General features: G+C 37.8%; 1 protein-coding gene across 5 annotated transcripts in view; it reads right to left on the bottom strand.

The window, feature by feature from the left end:
• KANK1 (KN motif and ankyrin repeat domains 1) overlaps positions 1-20,291 on the bottom strand; it is a 99,541-nt gene that overhangs the window by 4,173 nt on the left and 75,077 nt on the right. For all 5 annotated transcript variants that reach the window (XM_072404192.1, XM_072404195.1, XM_072404193.1 and 2 more), the window contains 8 exons: positions 16,383-19,031; positions 5,115-5,330; positions 4,883-4,991; positions 3,097-3,303; positions 2,520-2,607; positions 1,621-1,840; positions 921-1,063; positions 26-226 (listed from right to left, as the gene is read on the bottom strand). In XM_072404192.1, coding sequence (XP_072260293.1) covers positions 26-226; positions 921-1,063; positions 1,621-1,840; positions 2,520-2,607; positions 3,097-3,303; positions 4,883-4,991; positions 5,115-5,330; positions 16,383-19,031 — 3,833 coding nt within the window. The remainder of the gene's footprint in view (positions 1-25; positions 227-920; positions 1,064-1,620; positions 1,841-2,519; positions 2,608-3,096; positions 3,304-4,882; positions 4,992-5,114; positions 5,331-16,382; positions 19,032-20,291) is intronic.

The following is a 20,291-nucleotide window of genomic DNA, read 5'->3' as shown; positions in this document are numbered from 1 at the left end:
GCAAACAGAATGGGAATGAACTTACATTGTCCTCTAAGGCAGCATTGCAGCCAAGCTGAGCGAGCAGCAGTTTTACAATTTCTACGTGTCCATGTTCGCTTGCACACATCAGTGCTGTGGAGCCTTCATCATCCTGAATGTTCACATCTGCTCCACAGACCAGCAGAGCTTTGACCATGTCTATCCTGCCATGACTCACTGCAAGCATCAAAGCTGTCTGTCCAGCCTGGAAATATAAAACAAAAACAGGAGCATCCATGTCAACACACACCCAGAAATGAACACAGATACAGATGTGAATGGTTTACTTAAAAAGCACTGTGCAAAATAGAATTCAAATGTGAGTAGAGAGATTTGCTGGTAAAATAAACAGAATAAGCTGTTCACCTAAACAAAGACAAATGAATAATTTGACCAAGGTAACATATAATACGTGGATACACAAGCTGGGGTCTACTATTCCTATCTGCTCACCAGCTGGGCTAAAAGTATAAGCTGTTTTCTACCATCTATCCTGCTTCCTATTAGGAAAGAGGCTCTGGGATAAATGCCACATCACGTATCCACTAAGAAAAGACTACATTTTGATACTTTTGCTAAATACATGGATTTTTATACAAAGATCATCTGCATTTTTTAAACTAAATATCAGCAATGGAAACCTATATTTGTCTATCACAGGATACTTCACTTTGATGTAGAATGGGTCAGGTATGGCCTACAGACTAGGTGTATAGCAAAACAAGGTTGCTAATAGAAGCACATTCAATTTTTGCTGTATTTTATATTGTACATTATGCTATAAAAAACCCAAATACTAAAATAATAGACAAGTTCTTTAAAAAAAACTGAATGGTGTAACAATTTCTAATTTTTAGTCAGACATTGGACTTTTTGTCTGTCATCATAACTGATCTTACCTGGCTGGCTTTGGCATTAACATCCCCACAGCTGAAAAGCTCCTCCACCACACGCATATCCTTTTCTGCTTCTACAGCTGCCAGGGCAGCCAGCATGATGGGAGTGTAGCCAGCCTTGTTCTGGTGATCTACATTACACATATCTGCAAAGAAAGAGACCATTCAGTTATGGCATGAGAGCATTAGGAATAGACGTGGAGCAGAAATATAAATACATCAGGACAGTTGGTCCCTTATATGTACAGTTGTGCTGTTTTCAAGTTCGGATCACTACCTCAATTACATTTTTAGAATTTAAATCACAAAAAGAAAAAAAATTTCTGCTCATATGCTTTGGAGTATTTTGTTTCCCTTTAGAAACTTTGGTGACTTCATTGTTTTTTCTACACAATGCCAAAAATGACTTCTAGCCTGGGAATGTTACTTAAAGGCCATGTAAGATAATGCAGTTTCTGCTAATATCAGACCATGTTTGGATCAAAAACTTGTAGATCCATATTATTTGCATTCTGTTCGATGAATATTTACAGCTATTACTGTAAACCCCTTACATTCCACTCCATTTGTGGAAAATTTAACAAGTATATAGTACAGTGATATACAAACATAAGAAATTGCCCATTCAAGCAACAATAAGAAGTTCACTGTTAAAAGATGATATACATGTACTTTGTTGACTGTTTTATATTTAAGTACTAACCTGCATTCAGCAGCAACTTGACAATCTCAAAGTTAGAATGGGAGACACTGTAGTGAAGGGCTGTGTTTCCATTGCCATCAGCCATGTTGATAATATAGCGCAGGACAGATGGTGAGAGGTCAGCAAATGCAGCAATGTAATCTTCCACCATGGCAGGAATGGCAGATTTCTGACTTGATACCTTGAACCATTCATTTTGGATAGTGTTTAAACACAGCCGCTGTCAACATAAAGGCAATATTACTTCAGATTATCCAGGTTTCTATTTGGAAAGTAATACTTTATTTATTAAACAGTCATTACTAGGATATTATCTATGATAATGATGTCCTAAGCTGAATAAAGAAAGTATTGTTAATATTCTTGGTACTGACAAAACAACCCACAGTGTGAAGCACCTACAAATTAAAACAACCTGCATTTAATTTTCATTGGGCTGCACCCTGTCTATGCAATATACAGTACCAATGGAGAACACCACCAGAATGTCATCGATCAAAAGAATGGGGCATATCTTCTCACAAGGTCTCATCAAAAGAAGAGCATTGCGCAAACAGTAATTCTCAGATAATGCATAATGGGTATTGTGGCAAGTAAAGAGTGAAGGTTAAAGATAACTATAATAATCACTACAAAAAGCATTTGGCTTAACTAGAACATCAAGCTAACAGCATTTCGGGAGGTGGCCAATATATGGGGTGGCTACTGCCAGATAGAGAGTTTTATAAAAAAAAAAAAAGGTAACATTATAATGCTCCTAAAACAAGAAGTTACCAAGGCCTATTATAGAAAATGTTTTATACCTTTTAACATTTCAAAGCATCCAATTCAATAATTCTATTAAAATCAAATAGGACAGACTACCAAAGCCAAAGTTCTCCTAAGGATTATGTACTTACCACATCCTTACTTGCCAAAGCTCGGGGATCATCAACAGCATCTTTCAACACATTACAAGCAGATAACATTTTTTCACTTAACTCATACCTGTACACAAAAAAAAACTTGGTATAAATCAAAACTGCACCAAATTCTGAACACAGTACGAAAAAGTAATTGTTTCAAAAACAATAATTGGTATGAATGTGTTAGCTTTGATAAATGTATACAATAGGAACATGATTATGAATGAAAATATTAGAAAAGCTTTTTTGCCCATCATAGCACAGTACCCAAAACTGAAGAGCAATGGGGACGATTTGGTAAATTTAAAAGAAACAGTTGGAAGGCTAAAATCCATTTTGAAAAAATACTTTTCTTTAAACAAGGTTGCCCATACTTTCAACACAATACACAATGAGTTTAGGTAAAATAGGAGGCATAACTGCAAAGGAGGTTAAGTGGCAGGTATTGTAGCCTTGTTTATCTATTTCTAGCACACCAAGCTTTTTTGTTTCAGCGCTCTGCAGGCCATAAAACAAATATATGTTGTTACTGAAGCCTATGCTTAGTATTTAATTAAAAAAAGCAATGCACCTTTCCCTGATTTCCACTTTCTCAGTTTCTCTCTCATCTTTCTCTGCATTACTAAGTGGTTCAGGTATTCCTACGTCACCACTTGCCACTTCTTTATGTATCACTTCTGACTCTTCATTAAAGTTTTCTTCCTCTTCACATTCATCGTCTGATTCAGTGGATGAACTTTCATCTGAGCTAGATTCATCACTAGATGTAGTTTCATACCTGGAATTGGCAGAAAAAACGTCATTCAAGTTTTAAAGAAAACTTTTACATCACCCATTTGACTACTTTAGAAGTATAAACTCAAATTTTGTCACTGCTCCACCAGGACTTGTGGTAGTACATTTCTCCATGCATATTGGGAGATACCTATTAAATTATGTATTGAGATTGAACTTATAAACACTATCTAGGTTAATTTTGTTTTTAAATTTTAACTTGTAAAAGTGTCAGTTAACATGTCTGTACACAAATGAATCATTTTTAATAAATGCTTAGTTTCAAAGTAATCTGGAAACCGAAAAAGGATTCAAATCTTCCTCTCTATCAAAAGTTCTGAAAAAATTAAGTTTCAAAGTTTTGGTTAAAAAGTAGAAGCACAGATAACATCAATGCACTTTCACTCTTTAATGACAAATTTTTTTAGTCCACAGAGTGAGAGTCCCTTCATCAAGGCATACATTACATCACAAAGGGACCCATCAAAAAATATGGCACTTTTTGGTGATAGTTTGGCAAGTTGAAAAAATATGTCAATGAAGGGTATAAGTCAATCCACCCATACAATTTAAGTGATTGTAGAAGGAGGAAATCTCTAAGCCTTTGTTCAGACTAGTGTTGAGGTTGCAGACTCTACACGTACCATTTACCAATGACAGGCCAATGAAGAATAAACGGGGACAGCATTGATTGGTTTAGAATCACTCACTACTGCCCGCTGTCAAATTTTAGGAACTCTAGTTCTGGTGATGGTTAATAAGGCGTTCCTGTAGTGGGTTTGAACCTACCCTAAAGAATGTAATGCTAAGCAGTTTAAAGCAAGGACCTAATTGAACAATAAATAACTCCTTAGGCTCTACATTCTTTTTAATTACTTGCTTCTTTTATTTCATTTTTTTCCAGCAGCCATCTATTTTTTCCCCCAAGAACTTTGTAATGATACGTCCTTATTATATGGTTAGGATTTTTATTATGCCAGCAATTGTGGTCAACTTTCCTAAAATAGGGGGCTTCAAGTGAGGACCCTATCATCATCAACGTATTCAGTAAATGTAATGCTTTAAAAAATGTGAAGTAGACTGGGGAGCAGTAATAGAGTACAGAGACATGTAGAAAAGCCAATAGAGAATTATATGTATTTATGAATATTCATACATAAAATTATTACATTTTACTGTTCTTTGCTTCATTATTATTTTTTTTTAGATATGTTAAGTTTATAAGTAGATTTTAATAAGTTTGCATGTCATCCTTGAGCAGGTATGACTACAAATATATAAAACATTGCTTATCAGCACTTATTTTATCTGAACAGACCATAAATAACATCATGAAGCATTTCATCCTGGATTAATTGCATTAGCTAATGAATTTTCAGATTAGTAGTCTCTGTAGGGACAGGTGTATTGGTTATGTGATCTTATGAGCTAAACAGGAGGCTAAAAGGTATTATTTTCCAATACACATGAGACCTAATCCTATTTTTGAACAGCTTTGCATATCCCACGGCTCTCCACAACATCCTGTGAACTGGCAAAGCAAGCAACAAGCAGAGACAGGTTGATTTTTATTAGAGTCTTACCCGCCATTAATGCCAACAAACTGAAGATTTTTCTTGGTATTTGAAGACTCACTCTTCTCGTCCTTTCTTTTCATAATAGACTTAAGTGTATTCTGACTGCCTGTGTTCACTATTTTAAAAAAATGGAATCAAGTTAGAAAAGACATCATTCACAACTACTCAGTGCGCTAATAATAGCAACTTCTAAAACTTGGAGAAGGAAATGTTTGGGAAGATTATAAAACCCATTTACCATATACAGAAGAAGCTGAGTTTTCACTCGATAACTCTGATGTAGTCACAGAGCTGACTGTAAGAGCCGACTCAGTGCTGCACTCAGTTGTTTGAACAATATTCAGCCTTTCCAGTTTTGATGCCCCCGCTCGGTTTTGAAGACCCACAGTTCGGACAGTGGTCGTGGCATATTCTGTGGTTACCTGGGACTGGGATACGCTGCCCACATTAATTCCTGATAAAACAAAACATATTCACAAGATTACATTTAGACTAAAGATTGGAAAAGGAAATCACAACTTTATCAAATGACCAATCCAATTCTTGCATATCCTGCCCCAATACCCCATAACTAGTACAGGGAATCAGCTGACAGCTATTTACACACCGACTTTGGCATCTTAGGCTCTCATCTATTACACACAGAAGGTACATTTACACGAATAGGAAAACCTCCAAAGGGAAAAAATAATATATATACTTTATCAGTGAGCCATAAAATACTGAAACAAGTTGATCAGCCATTTAATAAGCATTTTCAGAAGGACACAATGGCATCCTACATACAAGTTTTCAATAATGATGTAGACAGGAATATGTCCTATCATACAGATAAAAAGGTTTGACACTCTATATTTGAAACACAATTTTCTGTAAAAAAATCATATACAGTATATGCCAACGCATGCTTAGGTTTGTCATTGTTCCCAGGGCTAAAGGAACAGTCATAGGGTGGGAAAGTATTTAGCACAGATAAAATTAGCTAATAAATAGCTTTTATGCAACATGTAGATGACTCCCCAAATGCCAGGTATTAAATAGGCAAGCTTAAACATCTGCTTATATGATGACATTATGTTAGTGTCTCTAACCAATTTCCTATCTGCCATTATAAAAGAGAAAAGTTAGTGAATATTGTAGAGAATCACTGTCCTGTGTACTGTTTATTACAAATTTAATACAGTAAGCCTTACATCCCATATGCGCATAATCTAATGTCCCAACCATAGTTCATGAGCTCTCCCCATCCTTAATACCTGTGGGGAGGCTGCTCCTAATCCACAGAAGAGCTACAGTAGCACAAATTCCTGAAAAACTTTGGGTTGGTCGTGAGAAGAACGTGTCAGAACAGTGTATTGCAGCTTGCCGCCTAAGGGGTTGTGTAGTTAAAGTTTGGTCACTGTTGACTCTCTTCACCAACTAAAAACAGCTGACAGTAGAAACTTGAGCAATAGAACAAGACAAATGGAAAGAGTTGGCCTGTGGTTTGATGAATCATTTTTTTTGGTCATGCACTGCTGTACAAAGGATTACAGGTAGCCGATATCAACCCTATTTCAGGTACTGCAAATGTTAACTGCCTAATTTGCTTGGAGGATGATGGCAATAGTAATATATTTGCCTTATTCGTCATCCCTCTAACACATTCCCAAGCATCTATCCACTGCCCTAAGGTCCTGGGTTGTGGGTGAAGGTCCTGCATTGCATAGGAGTATATCAGAGAGGTGCAATCAGTCAGTGGGGAAGGGTACATGTTTTTCATCTTCAGAGTTTAGCTTTATTTTGATAAAGAATCACTGCCTAAAAGCCTTACAAAGAAAAATTCGAATTAATGTTAAAAAGTAATATTTTACCAAAAGTGGTTTGGATCCCCAAAGTTACCAATCAGCAGATGTAGCAGGAGTTTCATCCATAACAAATAGTTTAAGGATAAATATATAGCTATTCTTACACAAAGATATTAATACACAGGGCAGATCAAATGCATGTATTAATTTACTAAGCAAACTTCTCAAATTTATTTGGGATCTCTGTGTTAGCATTCGTTCGTTGCTCTTTTCACTACCTAGCTGGATATGTAAGTTAGCTGTTAGCCAGTATAGGAGCTGTACTTCGGACATTCCATTAGCAGGATGCCATGGCTGTGCAGGTGCCTTGCAGTCTACAGGGGGAGTTTCTTTCCTGTTTTGCATGATGAATGAGAACAGTAAGAGTGCTGTGTAATGGTAATAAATGCAAGTCATAAGTCAGACCATATAAAGCACAAAAGGAAATTACAACAAGTTAGCATCACACCGTCTATGTTAAGTGAGACCATAATCGTAGGATCAGGTCTCCAAAGAAAGTTAAAACTCAAATCCAGTCTTACTTTCTAGCTTGCACATTTGTACAGGTTTCTCCCTTTTTTTCACTGCATGCTGTGAACATCTCACTATGTGCATTAGAAGTGGTAACAATCTGGATAGATGCCAAATTCCATAAGGTTTAATTAAGACCTATTCCTTATTATTTTGTAACTTGATTCCTTAAACAATTTGGATAGAGCTAATTTCCAGGCTGGAGGACACCCAACATCACATAGTCCTCCCTAGCTTTACTGTACCTGACCCATTCTACCATTCATTGTGCTATAAGTACCGTATTTCAACCATGGAGGTTCAGCATCATAAGTGTTACCAACCTGTATTAAGGTGTTTTTGCTATGCAGGACACCCTGCCAACCAGGATCTGCCAGCATTGGAAAGACTGTCCTTGGGTCTAAAGATAAGGTATGTGATCAAAACAAAAATGTTGTATTAATTTAATAATGAATTACATGCCAATTGGTGAGTGAAGGAGGAAACCATTATAAGCAGATTAAACTCCCGTTTTAAAGGGTAAGCCACTCCTTGATATAGAGGGGACACCTGTACACAACCTAGATTTTTGATGATGATCATAAATGACTGTGCAGAGAAAATCTAAAGTATATACAAAACAAATTTAAAATACCAGTTTGTGTTAAATGATCCTGAATACAAGCTGCCATGATACCTGCTGCAAAAACAGATATTTAACCGAATTATAAAGGATGACTGCTTTATTACTGTAGAATTTCTTTTCCCACAAAAGGAAATTAAACTGCAGTGACCCGGGGCAGTGAAGTCTGCCAAAGCAAGATTGCCTACGGCTGCTGTACAGCTCTGCAATACATGTGATTATGTTACAAAGGCAGGAAATCAGATGGGATGTTTACAGACACAGAAGGACATCGGGCTGGTGTATGGCACCTCTTGTCAAAACCCAGTGCGGAAGTGTTATGGGAGTAGGCAGAGAGGGTGTGAACTGTGCCCTCATTAGAGGAAGTATTAGGTTATTCTCAACAGCTCTTATCCTGTGTTGATTCCACTGGCTCTAGCATGTGAAAGAATTCCAGAAATGGAAATGAGGCGAACAGCGATGACAGCAATCGGGAGAATTTTAACACGCCAACAATGTTCCCAATCGCAGGAAAAGGCTCTTTCAAATTCAATCCGGAGAAAAGAGAACAAACTTCAATGTGCAACTTGGATTAACCTGATTTGGGGACTAATACATTTTAAAATGTGTGATAGAAAAAGGTGTAGTCAGAATGCTCCAACACCCAGATTATGTAGGCAATATTTGTTACAGAGACTTTTCAAAACTGTAATTGTCTTGCCTATGTAAGAATGGAGAATGGATCTCAGAAAGATATGTACACAGATATCTGGTTTGACTGTAATCTGTCAGATTACTAAACATTCATCTCATGTTTATTAGTTCATAAAAACACAAACAAATCAAATGGCAATAATAATATATAATAATGTACACCAAATTCAAGTTTGAAAGTAAATACAGGCATCCTTGGTTGTCTATGCTAAGTGACCCCAGAGCCCTAAATCTAAAGTACATATAAAGCATCCCAATTTATGCTATACATACGCCATTGGTTTACCTGTGACTTTTAAATTTACTAAAAAAAAAAAAAAAAATCTTTAAAAAAAAAAATATTTATGAAGCTAAAGGCTAATTCTGCTCACCAGGCTCCAGCTAACTAAAATAATCACTTATGTGCGGAAATTGTGGCATCTAAATTGCTAATCACTTTAATGCAACTAATCTCAACCGGACTTCCATGAAACCTTAGGGTTTCTCTAAAAGTTGCCTGATGTTTTGTGAGCTGCGACTGATTGGCAGCCTTTAAGATAGTGCCTACATCATTTCTATATTATTTGGTTGAAGGACCTGCAATAAACCACAGATTGTTTTTTAAGTTGTATGTAAAGGTGGCATTACGACCACTTCTGTAAGGTGGCCATTCCTCTGACTTGCAACCAATGCATACAGCATTTTCCAATTTATTGATTATAGGAGTTCCTCAACACTTGCAAATGTTAATGCTTATAAGTAAAAAATCTGAAAAAGGCTGTTTTAGGATATAAAAACTCTTTCAAGTAAACTACGGCAACCAGTCAAAACACACATTACTGAAGTCAGAAAAGTACAAATGTATGAAGACTTTATGTTAATAGACACTGCACTCACCAAGCACTTTTTCCACTCTTTAACCCAATATGTCCATCATGTTTTTAAATAGAAAAGCTTTTCACACTTCTGTATATCACTGGGTTTCTGGTATATGTTCAGTTTACACTGTCTGGGTTCATAGAGAATTTGTTCTTTAACATGTGACAGTAAAACTATACAGTACAGATAGACAAAGGGGAATGGTACATCTCAGCTGTAAAGTTGTATGACAAAGAGAATCGAAGTAATGGAACAATGATGACCGATTCTGCAAAGTAAAGGACCTCACTGTCCAGTTCTCCACAGCTGCTGGTTTGGGGTGTCATCTCATTATACAGACCACAATGAGAATTTACACAATAATCAGTGCTTGTATAAACACAATAGATCCATGCATCAATGTTTCCAAAGGTGATGGGAAGCTTTTGTTTTCATTTTAGTTTTCTACCCCCTCTGGTTAAGGGCTTAATTTGGAGCTTGTTTGGTACATTAATGTAGTTCAGTACTTATCCTCTGATAGAAACAGGATGAGGTAATGACTGGTAATATTCCAAACAACTGATGCATATTTTCAGGGTCACAGGAAAAACTTCCATGCCTGTCACAGCTCATCAACGGTTCAAAACACTAACATAAAAATATTTCACTGGATATAATTGCCCCCCACCACCAAGATGAAATCTGAGGACATAAATCGGAATTTTTATTTTTAACCCTGCCGGGTTCATTATTGTTGTCCAGTAACACAAACATTCTTGTGATGACTACTAGAAGAAAAGTTTAAGGCAAAGACTAAAGGTTTCATTGTACTGATTGTGATCTGCTAATGTGCATTTTTTTAATTTGTACGTCATGTGTTGTGATAAAACATATGGGCCTGCTAATCACCTAAGCACACAAATAAAATTTTACCTACACTATTTTTGCAAATCCAGTGCACCACAACCCACATCTGCATTTTGTGCTACACTATAATACTGGTTCATCCTTACCTGCTATAAAAGCGTTAACAGTCTATTCATGTATACATTTTTTATACAAGTAAAATATATAACTTTTAGTTTAGTCCTACATGTACATGAAGTAGCATGAATGAATGAATAGTTCACAAGAGCCCAATACGTGCATGTTACAGCAAATATATGGTAACTGTTAACGAAACCTTACTTTTTTTTTCATTAAACTGCAACTGAACTCAAATGGACCAATTTACAAACTAGCTTCTAAAGACTCGCACACATATTTTAAAATTATAGATTTTAAGCAACAGTTCAACAAATTATTATTGTACCAATGGTGTTGTTTTGTTCTTTAGCGTGGGTAAGACAGGCAGGTGGATGCCTGTAGACCATTAGTGAACAACAATCACTTTTCTTGGTGGATGTTGAGTAATACTACAGGAAAGATCGCAAAATGAAGAACAGGTGTACAGATGCCACAATTTCCACACATAAGACACGTGCATGTGATTGTCTCTAGCATTTGTACATAGCTTTAGTTCCAAGGTTCTGTTTATATCCAAGAGTTCAGACGTTTATTTATACCCCGGCACTGTCTGTTAGGCTTGGTGTTATCCCAGGATAGCTGAGAACAGGAAGTCCATCCTCATGGATAGTGATTAATATCCTGTAATTTGATTTGCAACATACCCTTCTGGGCTCTCTAAGATTCTATATCAGATTTCTTAAGACCAGACACATTGCACAAGGCTAGGTACACGTGCGATAATTGTTTAGGACAGATCAAATATAATCCACCAATGTACACACACTAGATATCATTGTATGAGCGATGCAGGAAGTGACGTGTACTTGGAGAAAGTGTACCGCAGAACAATCAACGATTACTAAAGAATAGATAGTTAATGATCATCGCCCCAACGGATCCCCCAGGACAGTCGTTCCTTTTTAGCGACATTCCTCGTTCATCGGTGTTGTTGGCCTGTCGTTGTGCACTTTTTTTTAATGAATAATAAACGATGGGCAGTTAATCAATAGTTTCCAATGACAGGTATGCCATGTGTGTACATAGCCTAAAGCTATGTACACACGTCCAATGGCTCTCGCACTATAATCGGCTCAGGGCAGATATCGGGTGAGAATCGGGCGTGTATACAGCGCCCATCGTCCATCGTACGAATGACTGTCCTGGCGGATCCATGGACGATGGAGGATGAACGATAGTAATGCAAGGTGCAGGGTGCCGCTGCGTCGTTCTCCCCCCCCCCCCCCCCTCCATAGAGCTGAACGGCGCAGTATGTACAGCACTTGTTCATGCATCATGCAGTCTTTTGTCGTTGGAAAGGATCGTGAAAGATCCTTTCCAATGACAAATATTGCAGGTGTGTATGCGGCGTAAGTCATGGAACAATGGGTAAAGGGAGATAAACCAATGAGACCGCTCACAGTAGAATGAAAGAGGTATAGTCAGGTAAACGGTGTAACTTCTACCTCCTGGGAGGCAGTTCATACTCTTATCCATATGGTGTAAAATTTTGGTACTGGAATGTGGTTACACAGGAAGGTACAGGCACAATCATATTATCAAACGCTGAAAAATAATTAAAGGCCATGTGGCATTTACTATCTCCTTGGGGATTTCTAAGTGTGGGGACATTGTATAAAAAAAACAAGGCAGAGTTAGAGTTGAGACACTGAATAAAGCACAAGGTATTAAAAAGTGCACAGTACTGAATGCACAGAAATAATTAGGGTGTAGTGTGGAAAGATGGAACAAAGATACTAAGGTGGAAAGTAATGAAAAGCTGCAAAAGAATAAAAGTGTATGGTGATGATAGTAAAACTTCGCACTCATGGGAAATCAAGGATAAGCATTAGGTTGAAGGGTATTTAGTAATGCTACTGCTTTCACAGTCAACTCTCCTAATATTTATATTGAATGTTAATACCAGGAACTGTTTCACCATCACAAGTAGATAAACTTCACTACTACATTAGTACCCAAAGGAATTATATCATTGCTCTCCATCTAGTTTTCCAACCTTAATTATTCTATTACATGCAGCAGAGCTACAATTTATCCTGAACATGTGCCATAAAATGAATTATAGATGGAATAGAAAGCATTTAAACCACAAACACCTTTCATGATCTAAAAACAATATGAGATATAATATGTATGAGTAATGGAGCTTTTGTGATGCTTTGACGTGTGCACACACAGGATGCATACATTGTTAGGAATTCTTACAAACCTATGCTTTACTAGTTTTTGCATACTTAGATGTAGGCTGAAAGTAAAGACATCAATTTAAATATAAGAGCGCACCCATCTTTGACACAGCGTTTAATGCATTCCCTTTGTTCTTTTACCATAGTAAGGTACTTTTTGTGACAGACCATAAAAGAAAAATGCTGTAGGTTTCAGGATGAGCCATTTAAAAGGAACAGGTGTACATATTAAGAACAGTGTATTAAAAGCTTTGATCATAGGATAGGCAGACAGCATGGTCTTTCACTGCGAAATGGTCCACCCAATCCAAGAGGATCTTAAACCTATTTGTAAGCCAATTAAACCGGTTCCTTAGGCAAATTGACAGAAGCTCATCTTTTTAGTTTTGTGCGGTATTTGTGATTCTGAGTTCTATTGTCAGCGTTCATCAGAATTTTTACTTTTGCTCAATAACTATGACTCTGAAAGTAGCATCATGCTCCCCCAATAGATAGTTCTACTCTAGATGTCTGAGAAGAACATTAAGGCCCTAATAGTATTTCTCAGAGAAAGGCAAGTCTTTAAAGTAAACCTGCAAATTTTCAGGTTTGTTTGACGCCCATCTCATCCCCTCTGCTGTTACAATATCTTGTTTAAAGGTTTGTATGTTCCAATAGAATTTGTGCACAAGGCATTTAAAAAGACCCCTGCTGTTCTGCAAAGTGCACAAAATACAAATACCGGAGTATAAATGAGTTATAAGGCTGATAAAGACCATAGAGCAGAGGCACACAAAGAGCCTATTCTGAAATTGTTTGGTGGGACTAATACTCTCATTTCAAAAAGGAGGAGAACATGAGTAGAATCTCCATACTTATAAGTTGATTGTATTCACTTTATTTACATGCTGAAGCAACTTGAAATATTCAGTACTTCCAAATATGGCAGAACTTTGAACTTCCTCCCTTTGTTTTTAGTAATCAGCACTGGGTGCCTGAGATACCATTCACCACTGTCTATAGCCTTGGTGTACTCCAAAGAGACCAACTTTTTCTGAAAAAACATGTTTCGCCAGAAGACCAGTGGAGTAATGGGTAACCAAATGGATGTTACCCATAAGAGCTGGAAGAGATCCATGAATCTCAAGCTCAAGTCCACTGCCTTATCTTTACTAACCACAAAGTCAAAATGTTTTTATGCATTTGCACCTTTTGAAATATCTGTTGTGAGTTCTGATGTAATATATCAGTTGTAAGTGAAAAACAGACACATATGGCAACCAGGTTGCATAGAAATTAAACAAGCGTAAGCCTTGTATCAGCTTGCAAAGTTGGTAAAGTGTGTTATCAAAGCACCTTTTGAACCTGCTTTAGGGATAAGAAATAATTGCTCTTACCAATGAGATGTGTCTGTCAATGGACCCTGCATCTATGTGTATATCAGCAAACATGTATTACCAGACAAATATATTGGTTTGCACAGTACTTATAAGTAATGTTCATTATTTTTCTACCAAGAATTTCTACCAGAATTCTAGCAAATTTCAGGAAAATAAAAAGCAGATTTCCACAACTTGCTTTATTATACTTTTCCCCTCAAAATACAGAACATTGTTTTTATGACTTTTATATGAAGCACCCCAGACTGTTTGCTCTCAGCTATATTTCTAAAGTCATACCTAACCTACTTTGTTTGGCAAATAAAGGCTGATCACATGATATGATGAGCAAAGTAACTGTTACACTGCCACACAAAAATGCTTTCATGTTGTGTGTTACTTACAACCAGAAATCTTTCTTAACCTTACCCTTCTTTTTTTTATAAAGAATGTGATTCCGATAGAGTAGGTATTGGTAGAAAACCTTTGTCAGTTTTTCATTGATGCCCCCTTGGGAATAGTTTATAGCACAGGGATTAATATAAATATAAATAAATTGACTGGAAGGGCACAACTGACATATATGTAGCATCTAAAATGACAAATGCAGCCACCAACCCAATTTGGCCCTCTATTTCCTTGGAATAAAGTAAGAGCTGGCAAAAATCTGCATGATCAGATATAGTGCTGATGTGAGCATGCCAAATAGATAGAGGGCGGAAGAATAAATAAGACAAAATTAGCATTTGTGAACATATCCTCACTGTGGGAAAAGCAAGCACTGCATAGTACAGAAAAAGAAAAGAAAAAAAACACACAGGTAACCAAAAGAAGCAGCCTATAAATCTACTTAATATTTAACATCCTGGATCACTTTCCTGATAAATAGAAGCTTTGTTGTCATTTCCGCTTTTTCATCTAAAAGAAGAGCTTTGTTCTAAATAGATCAGCGCTTCTCGACTTTAACATGGGTGAACCCCTTGACATAACTTAAGGTCTTGGGGGCTATTACTATATTCACATCGGACCGTAAATTAGTGTGGTGGTCAGTGGTAAAAATGCCTCTTATATTGCTGGCTGTTGAGAAGAATGTCACCCTTACAGATAGCTAAAAAGAACATTGGTGTTCACAAACTTGTCATTGCCCTACTTCCACTGAACGGATATGTTCACCTGCAGAGCGAAAAGCATATCCACTATCTGGGCCCTAATGTTGGCCTAAGGTACCTTTATGCCAACAGGTACTCCATCAACCAAACTACAGTTCGGTGCAAACTCCAACACTGCTCAGTAAGTATGTAGGCTGTACACGAGCCAGATTCTCGCCCGATACTCGCCCTGAGCTGATTATCGGGCGAGAAAAATTTGACGTGTGTACGTAGCTTTAACCTCTGTTTCTTAAGCATTTGAAAAAGAGGATAGAATATAGATATTTTTATTTTGCAGATGGGAGTTATGGCTATAAAAAAATCTTTTGGTATAGCCTGTCATTACATGAAAATGGCAGCTATCACTGTTGCTTTTTTTATGAATATTACTGTTGCCCAATTAAGGCTTGCCCAAAAAAAGCCAAGCCAGTGGTAAGAAAGCAATAAGGTAAGTGTATTTTTTTACACCAGGCAAAAGAAGCATTTACCTCTTGCATTTCAGAGATAACCCTATTTTGAGGATGGTAAGCAAAATAGCATTATGTACAAAGCAACAACTGTAGTTATTAGAATTCATTGTGTAAATTTGCTTTGAATTATGCCTACCTTAGTTTACTTCCCGCGTGTATTGTGCTCTGATCTGTAAATCTGACTCACCTAGTGTTAAGAGGAAATTGTAACCCAGGCAGCTTTTGTTGTCCGTAATATCAGAAGGATCAAATGTAGCCTTGCATTTCAGAATTCAAACACTACAGCCTAATAAAAGAATATACGCACCCAAGCTTTTTATTAAACCTTTATACTTTTTCCACTATAGAAGGTAAAATCTACACGATAGATCTGGGCATGATAGGTATACTTTGTGACTTCTGCACCAAGGGCAATGACTCAAGGGCAAGAGACTGATTGTGAAATAACACAAATTATTTGGGAGATTATGTAGGACAGACACGTGAAAACGGTGGTGAAATAACCATTGTTCATAGTTGTGTCATGATAAAAAACGGCAGGTACAGCATTAATGATGACAGGCTGTGTGGGTAACGAAGAATAATTTTGCATTTAATAAAAGTGAAGTATTTTAAACTACTCTGCTTACAATTATCCTAGTGACTACATCCCAGTTATTCCTGAATAACAGTTGCCTTTCTAAAGCCAGCTTTCATGGAGCAAAGAAAATACTATGATGAGCAGAAGGACATTAAGTAGCAAAAAAACAGACATATGACATGACTTTATGCTTCCCTACTATATAGAATATTATATTTAGAAACCTTACCTGAAATGGTGTCAATCTCTGTGGATTTGTTCTGTATCCCTGAGGTCTCTAGTTCTTCATTGCTGCCATACTTCATTACAGAGTTAATTGATGAGATGGTGCTGATAAGCTGGGAGTTGAGGGAACCTATCTGGGAATAAGGCTCTCCAAAAGTTTCAGCCAGTTCAGTGTAATTCTCAGCAAGTAGCATTTGCTGTTCCTGAAGCAACTGTTGCACCTGTTCAATGTAATGATCTATGGCAGGAGATTCAGTCTTCGGTGAAGTGGTCTTAGGTGAAGTAATTTCTTGTCCCTCATGGGGTGTATTTCCAACCAATACATTTCCTGGGTCGGCAGAAACAGGAATTGCTTCACTAGGACCACAGGCTATGCTACGTACCTTAACACCTACCAAGAAATTATCCAACACATTTATCTGCCCAATTCCAAAATCTTTGGTCTTTCGGACTGAAGATAGATTTTCAGAGTCAGAAGTGCATACTCCAATAGAACGTGTTTTTGGTACAGCGTTGACTTCCTTGACTTTACCATCTCCTATGGCCACCGAACGCATTTCCACAATTTCTGTGTTTGTTTGTTTACTGTACATGCTGATGGCTGTATTTGTGCTTGTATCTACAAGACTTGGCACAAGTGTGTTGGTAGACTGGCTTGCTAACTCTAGTTCAGTGTTCGTTTGCTGGTTAGCAGTCCAAGGATAAGCCGTTACTGCAGAATCTACTTTGGTAACAAGTTCTGTATTGACCCCACAAGACAAAAAATCCAAAATTGGTTTAATTGTAACATCCACTGAACAATCACCACATCCAACAGATTTCACATCTTTAGTGATGGTCTTGTTATGACCTGGTTTGTTTGCATCTTCTAATATGTCGAGTCCAACATCACTGATCATTGGGTCCATCCCAACACTTTTGTCACACATTCCCAGTTCCCACCCCACACCCTTATCGCACATGTCTACTCTGGGTTTTACAATCCAGTGATTCATTGGGAAATCAGGGCCAACAGCAGTACTCTGAAAGACAGGCTGGCATGAAATCCCAATACTGCTCATCTGCATGTAGTTTCCTACACAAGAGTCAACCACATCTAAGTAATCTCCATTGCTTTGGTCACTCATTTCTACTACTGCTTCAACCATCTTGTTGCAAGTCAAGGGCTGTGCCATTACTGCTTTATCTGCTTTTTGCCTTGACCCTGCTGCTCTTATCTCCAGTTTTAGTTTAGTCATCTCCATTTCATAGGTGGTTTCCCTCAAGTCTGTTTCAAGTCTGTAAATTTTATCTTTAAGTGCTTCAATTGTTTGCTGCTGAAGTTCAACTTCTCTTTCAGCATCAGTAGTCACCCCAAGCAATTCCTCCGTTACCCCTACCCCAGTGCTTCTTACATTCACCTCAGTAGCTACAGAGGCATCTCTAAAAAGATTTGCAGATCGGTAGTACATCACTATAGTATTCATATTTTCATCAGCCCCAACAGCAACAGAACGACAACATTTTTCTTTAGCTTTCTTTTCTTTAGATTGTGGAGAACAATAGGCATCCAAAGTGCTGTCTTGAATTTTTTTCTCCAAAGCCTGCATTTCAGCAGTTAGCTGTCTAAACTCTTTCATTGCCTGTGTATTTTGTTCCTGAGTTTCTGTGTCATCATCAGAATCTATATGTAATTCCCCACCAGGTTTAACTGGTGTACGTGAGGTTTCAAACCCAGCAGCATTACCTGCACTATAGGATCTCTTGCGAAAACCTGTAGTTTCCTTCTGGCTGCTAACTTTTTGGCTCTTAATTTCAGACATAAGCTGCCTTTTCTCTTCCTGTAACACTGATATTTTTACCTGAAGTATAGGGATAGTTTTTACCTGCTCCTCTAGCTCTTTAAGGCGTTTAAGTGCAATAGCCATCTGCTCCCTGATATGGTGGAGATGCATAGGACTCACATTAGTAACCGGTGTAGTAACTCCAGAGCTTAGAGGACTGTGACGGATCGAACTCCCTAAAGAGGAGGCAAAGAAGGCTCCGAAATCACTAGTGGCTTGGTGGCCGTTCGGAAGCTGCTGAACATTTGTGCTGTGTCCAGTTGATCCAGGGAACGATGACAGTGACCCTGTGGAGCCCATACCTCCAAAACTTGCCAGTCGTGGCCTACGGACATCATTAGCAGATGAAGCTACTTGCATGATGACTTTCTCTTGCTCTAGCCTTCTACGGGTTTCCATCAGAGTTTTTGTAACATGAAAATTGTGTTTTGGAAGCTGTGGAGAAGGAGGCGGCAAGGGTTTATTCTCAGGGATGGATAAACAGTTTGGAGAGGATTCTTGAGAGTTACAGGACTTAACAGAGCCAGAAACGGTATGTCGCCTGGCAATTACAAAAGGTGATTGCCTATTCTCATCACTATTGGAAGACGAAAGAGAATCTGTAGAGGGCCATCCAGCACCCTGGCAGGATTCGGTCCTGCTTTCCGGAAAATGAGGGATCAGCTTGCGCTTCTTTGCAATAGCGACTTTCTTTAAAGTATTACCCTTCTGTATGTCCTCCACATACTTAAGGAAATCCAGATCTAACTGGTATCCATAAGGTGTTTCCACAAAATAGGCAGATTTGGGATCTTTTTCGTCTTCACCATTTGAGGCACTTTCCTCCTTTTCTGCAAATAAAAGAGAACAAACATTTAGATCTATCTTGTATACCACAGTTAAAAAAAAAAAAAATTATAAGATAAAAAGTTATAATACAGTTAAAGGCTGAACTTAAATTACGTTTATTGTAGAAAAAATATATACATTCCAACAAGGTAAAGAATGTCTCCTTGGAGCAATTTTATGTACACGTAGAGATTTTTATACGTGAACCTGACTTCCCATACGACACTAATAACTGTTGTTATAGAAAGGCGTTGTGGTTTTAGTAAACTTTTTTTTCCAATGTGATGAACAAAAAAAGCAATCTTGTACCAATCTTATATGCATATAGTTTTAGTCATGTGCGTTTGTTATTTGTATGCCAAAGTAGGTCTTTTAGCATCGATGGACAGACCGATTTATGTGGACAAATGTGCACATAATTGTAAACTAATTTTAAACAGAAAAAAAAAAAAACAGGTAACATTAAACAGCAACATTCAGAGTTTCACATCCCAAGCTGTTAACTAATGCTCACAGAACACAGTCACTGTCATTTTGCAACCACATCTCCTGCGAAAGCCACCATACAAACAGACCTTTGTATCTCAGGGTGCCATGCTTTCTCCTTTTTACTTCTTGGATATCCTGCAAGGCTACCTTTTAAATCAAGAATACACCTGATCACCAAACCCTTTCCCTCCAGCTATATTTTTTTTCTATTGCCAGGAGTCTGTAGACCACCATGGCACACAGACAAGCTGCAAATATGCAGACAGACCTGTTCCCAGTTCTGTCTGAAATTCCACAGTTGAAAGAGAAACTGGTGGAGCTCACATAACAAGGAAGACAAATCTGTGCCCCACACACTGAAGCTAGCAATATGAAGATCTTTATGCATGCGGAACACAAAAGGTTGTACAGTCCAGGGCTTTGCTTGAAGCATGCACAGAAAGTTATCAAGTAACAAGGCACAATGACAGTAAAATGTAATTGCACCTCATATATGAAGACCAAAGAAGAGTCAGCATAGACTTACTTGTTGTTTGCAGCAGACATCAGCAGTCCCTGTGTTCTCATGCTGACACTGGCTGTCATAGCTTGCTCTCCCCTCTACACCAGCCCTCCTCTAGCTTCAGTGCTGCCTTTCAAACATTTTTTTCCTTCTTTGCTGCATAAGGAAAAATTCCACATAAGTACAACCTTAGCTAAACAAGGCTGACATTTCCACTGATGACTCTGGCTGGACAGTCTCTCCTTCCAGCAGCCTGTGAAAGCCTCAGCTG

Source organism: Pyxicephalus adspersus, chromosome 3 (assembly GCF_032062135.1).
Source record: "Pyxicephalus adspersus chromosome 3, UCB_Pads_2.0, whole genome shotgun sequence".
NCBI lineage: Eukaryota > Metazoa > Chordata > Amphibia > Anura > Pyxicephalidae > Pyxicephalus > Pyxicephalus adspersus.
Note: the sequence above shows the minus strand (reverse complement) of the source record. Positions and strands in the feature narration are given on the sequence as shown.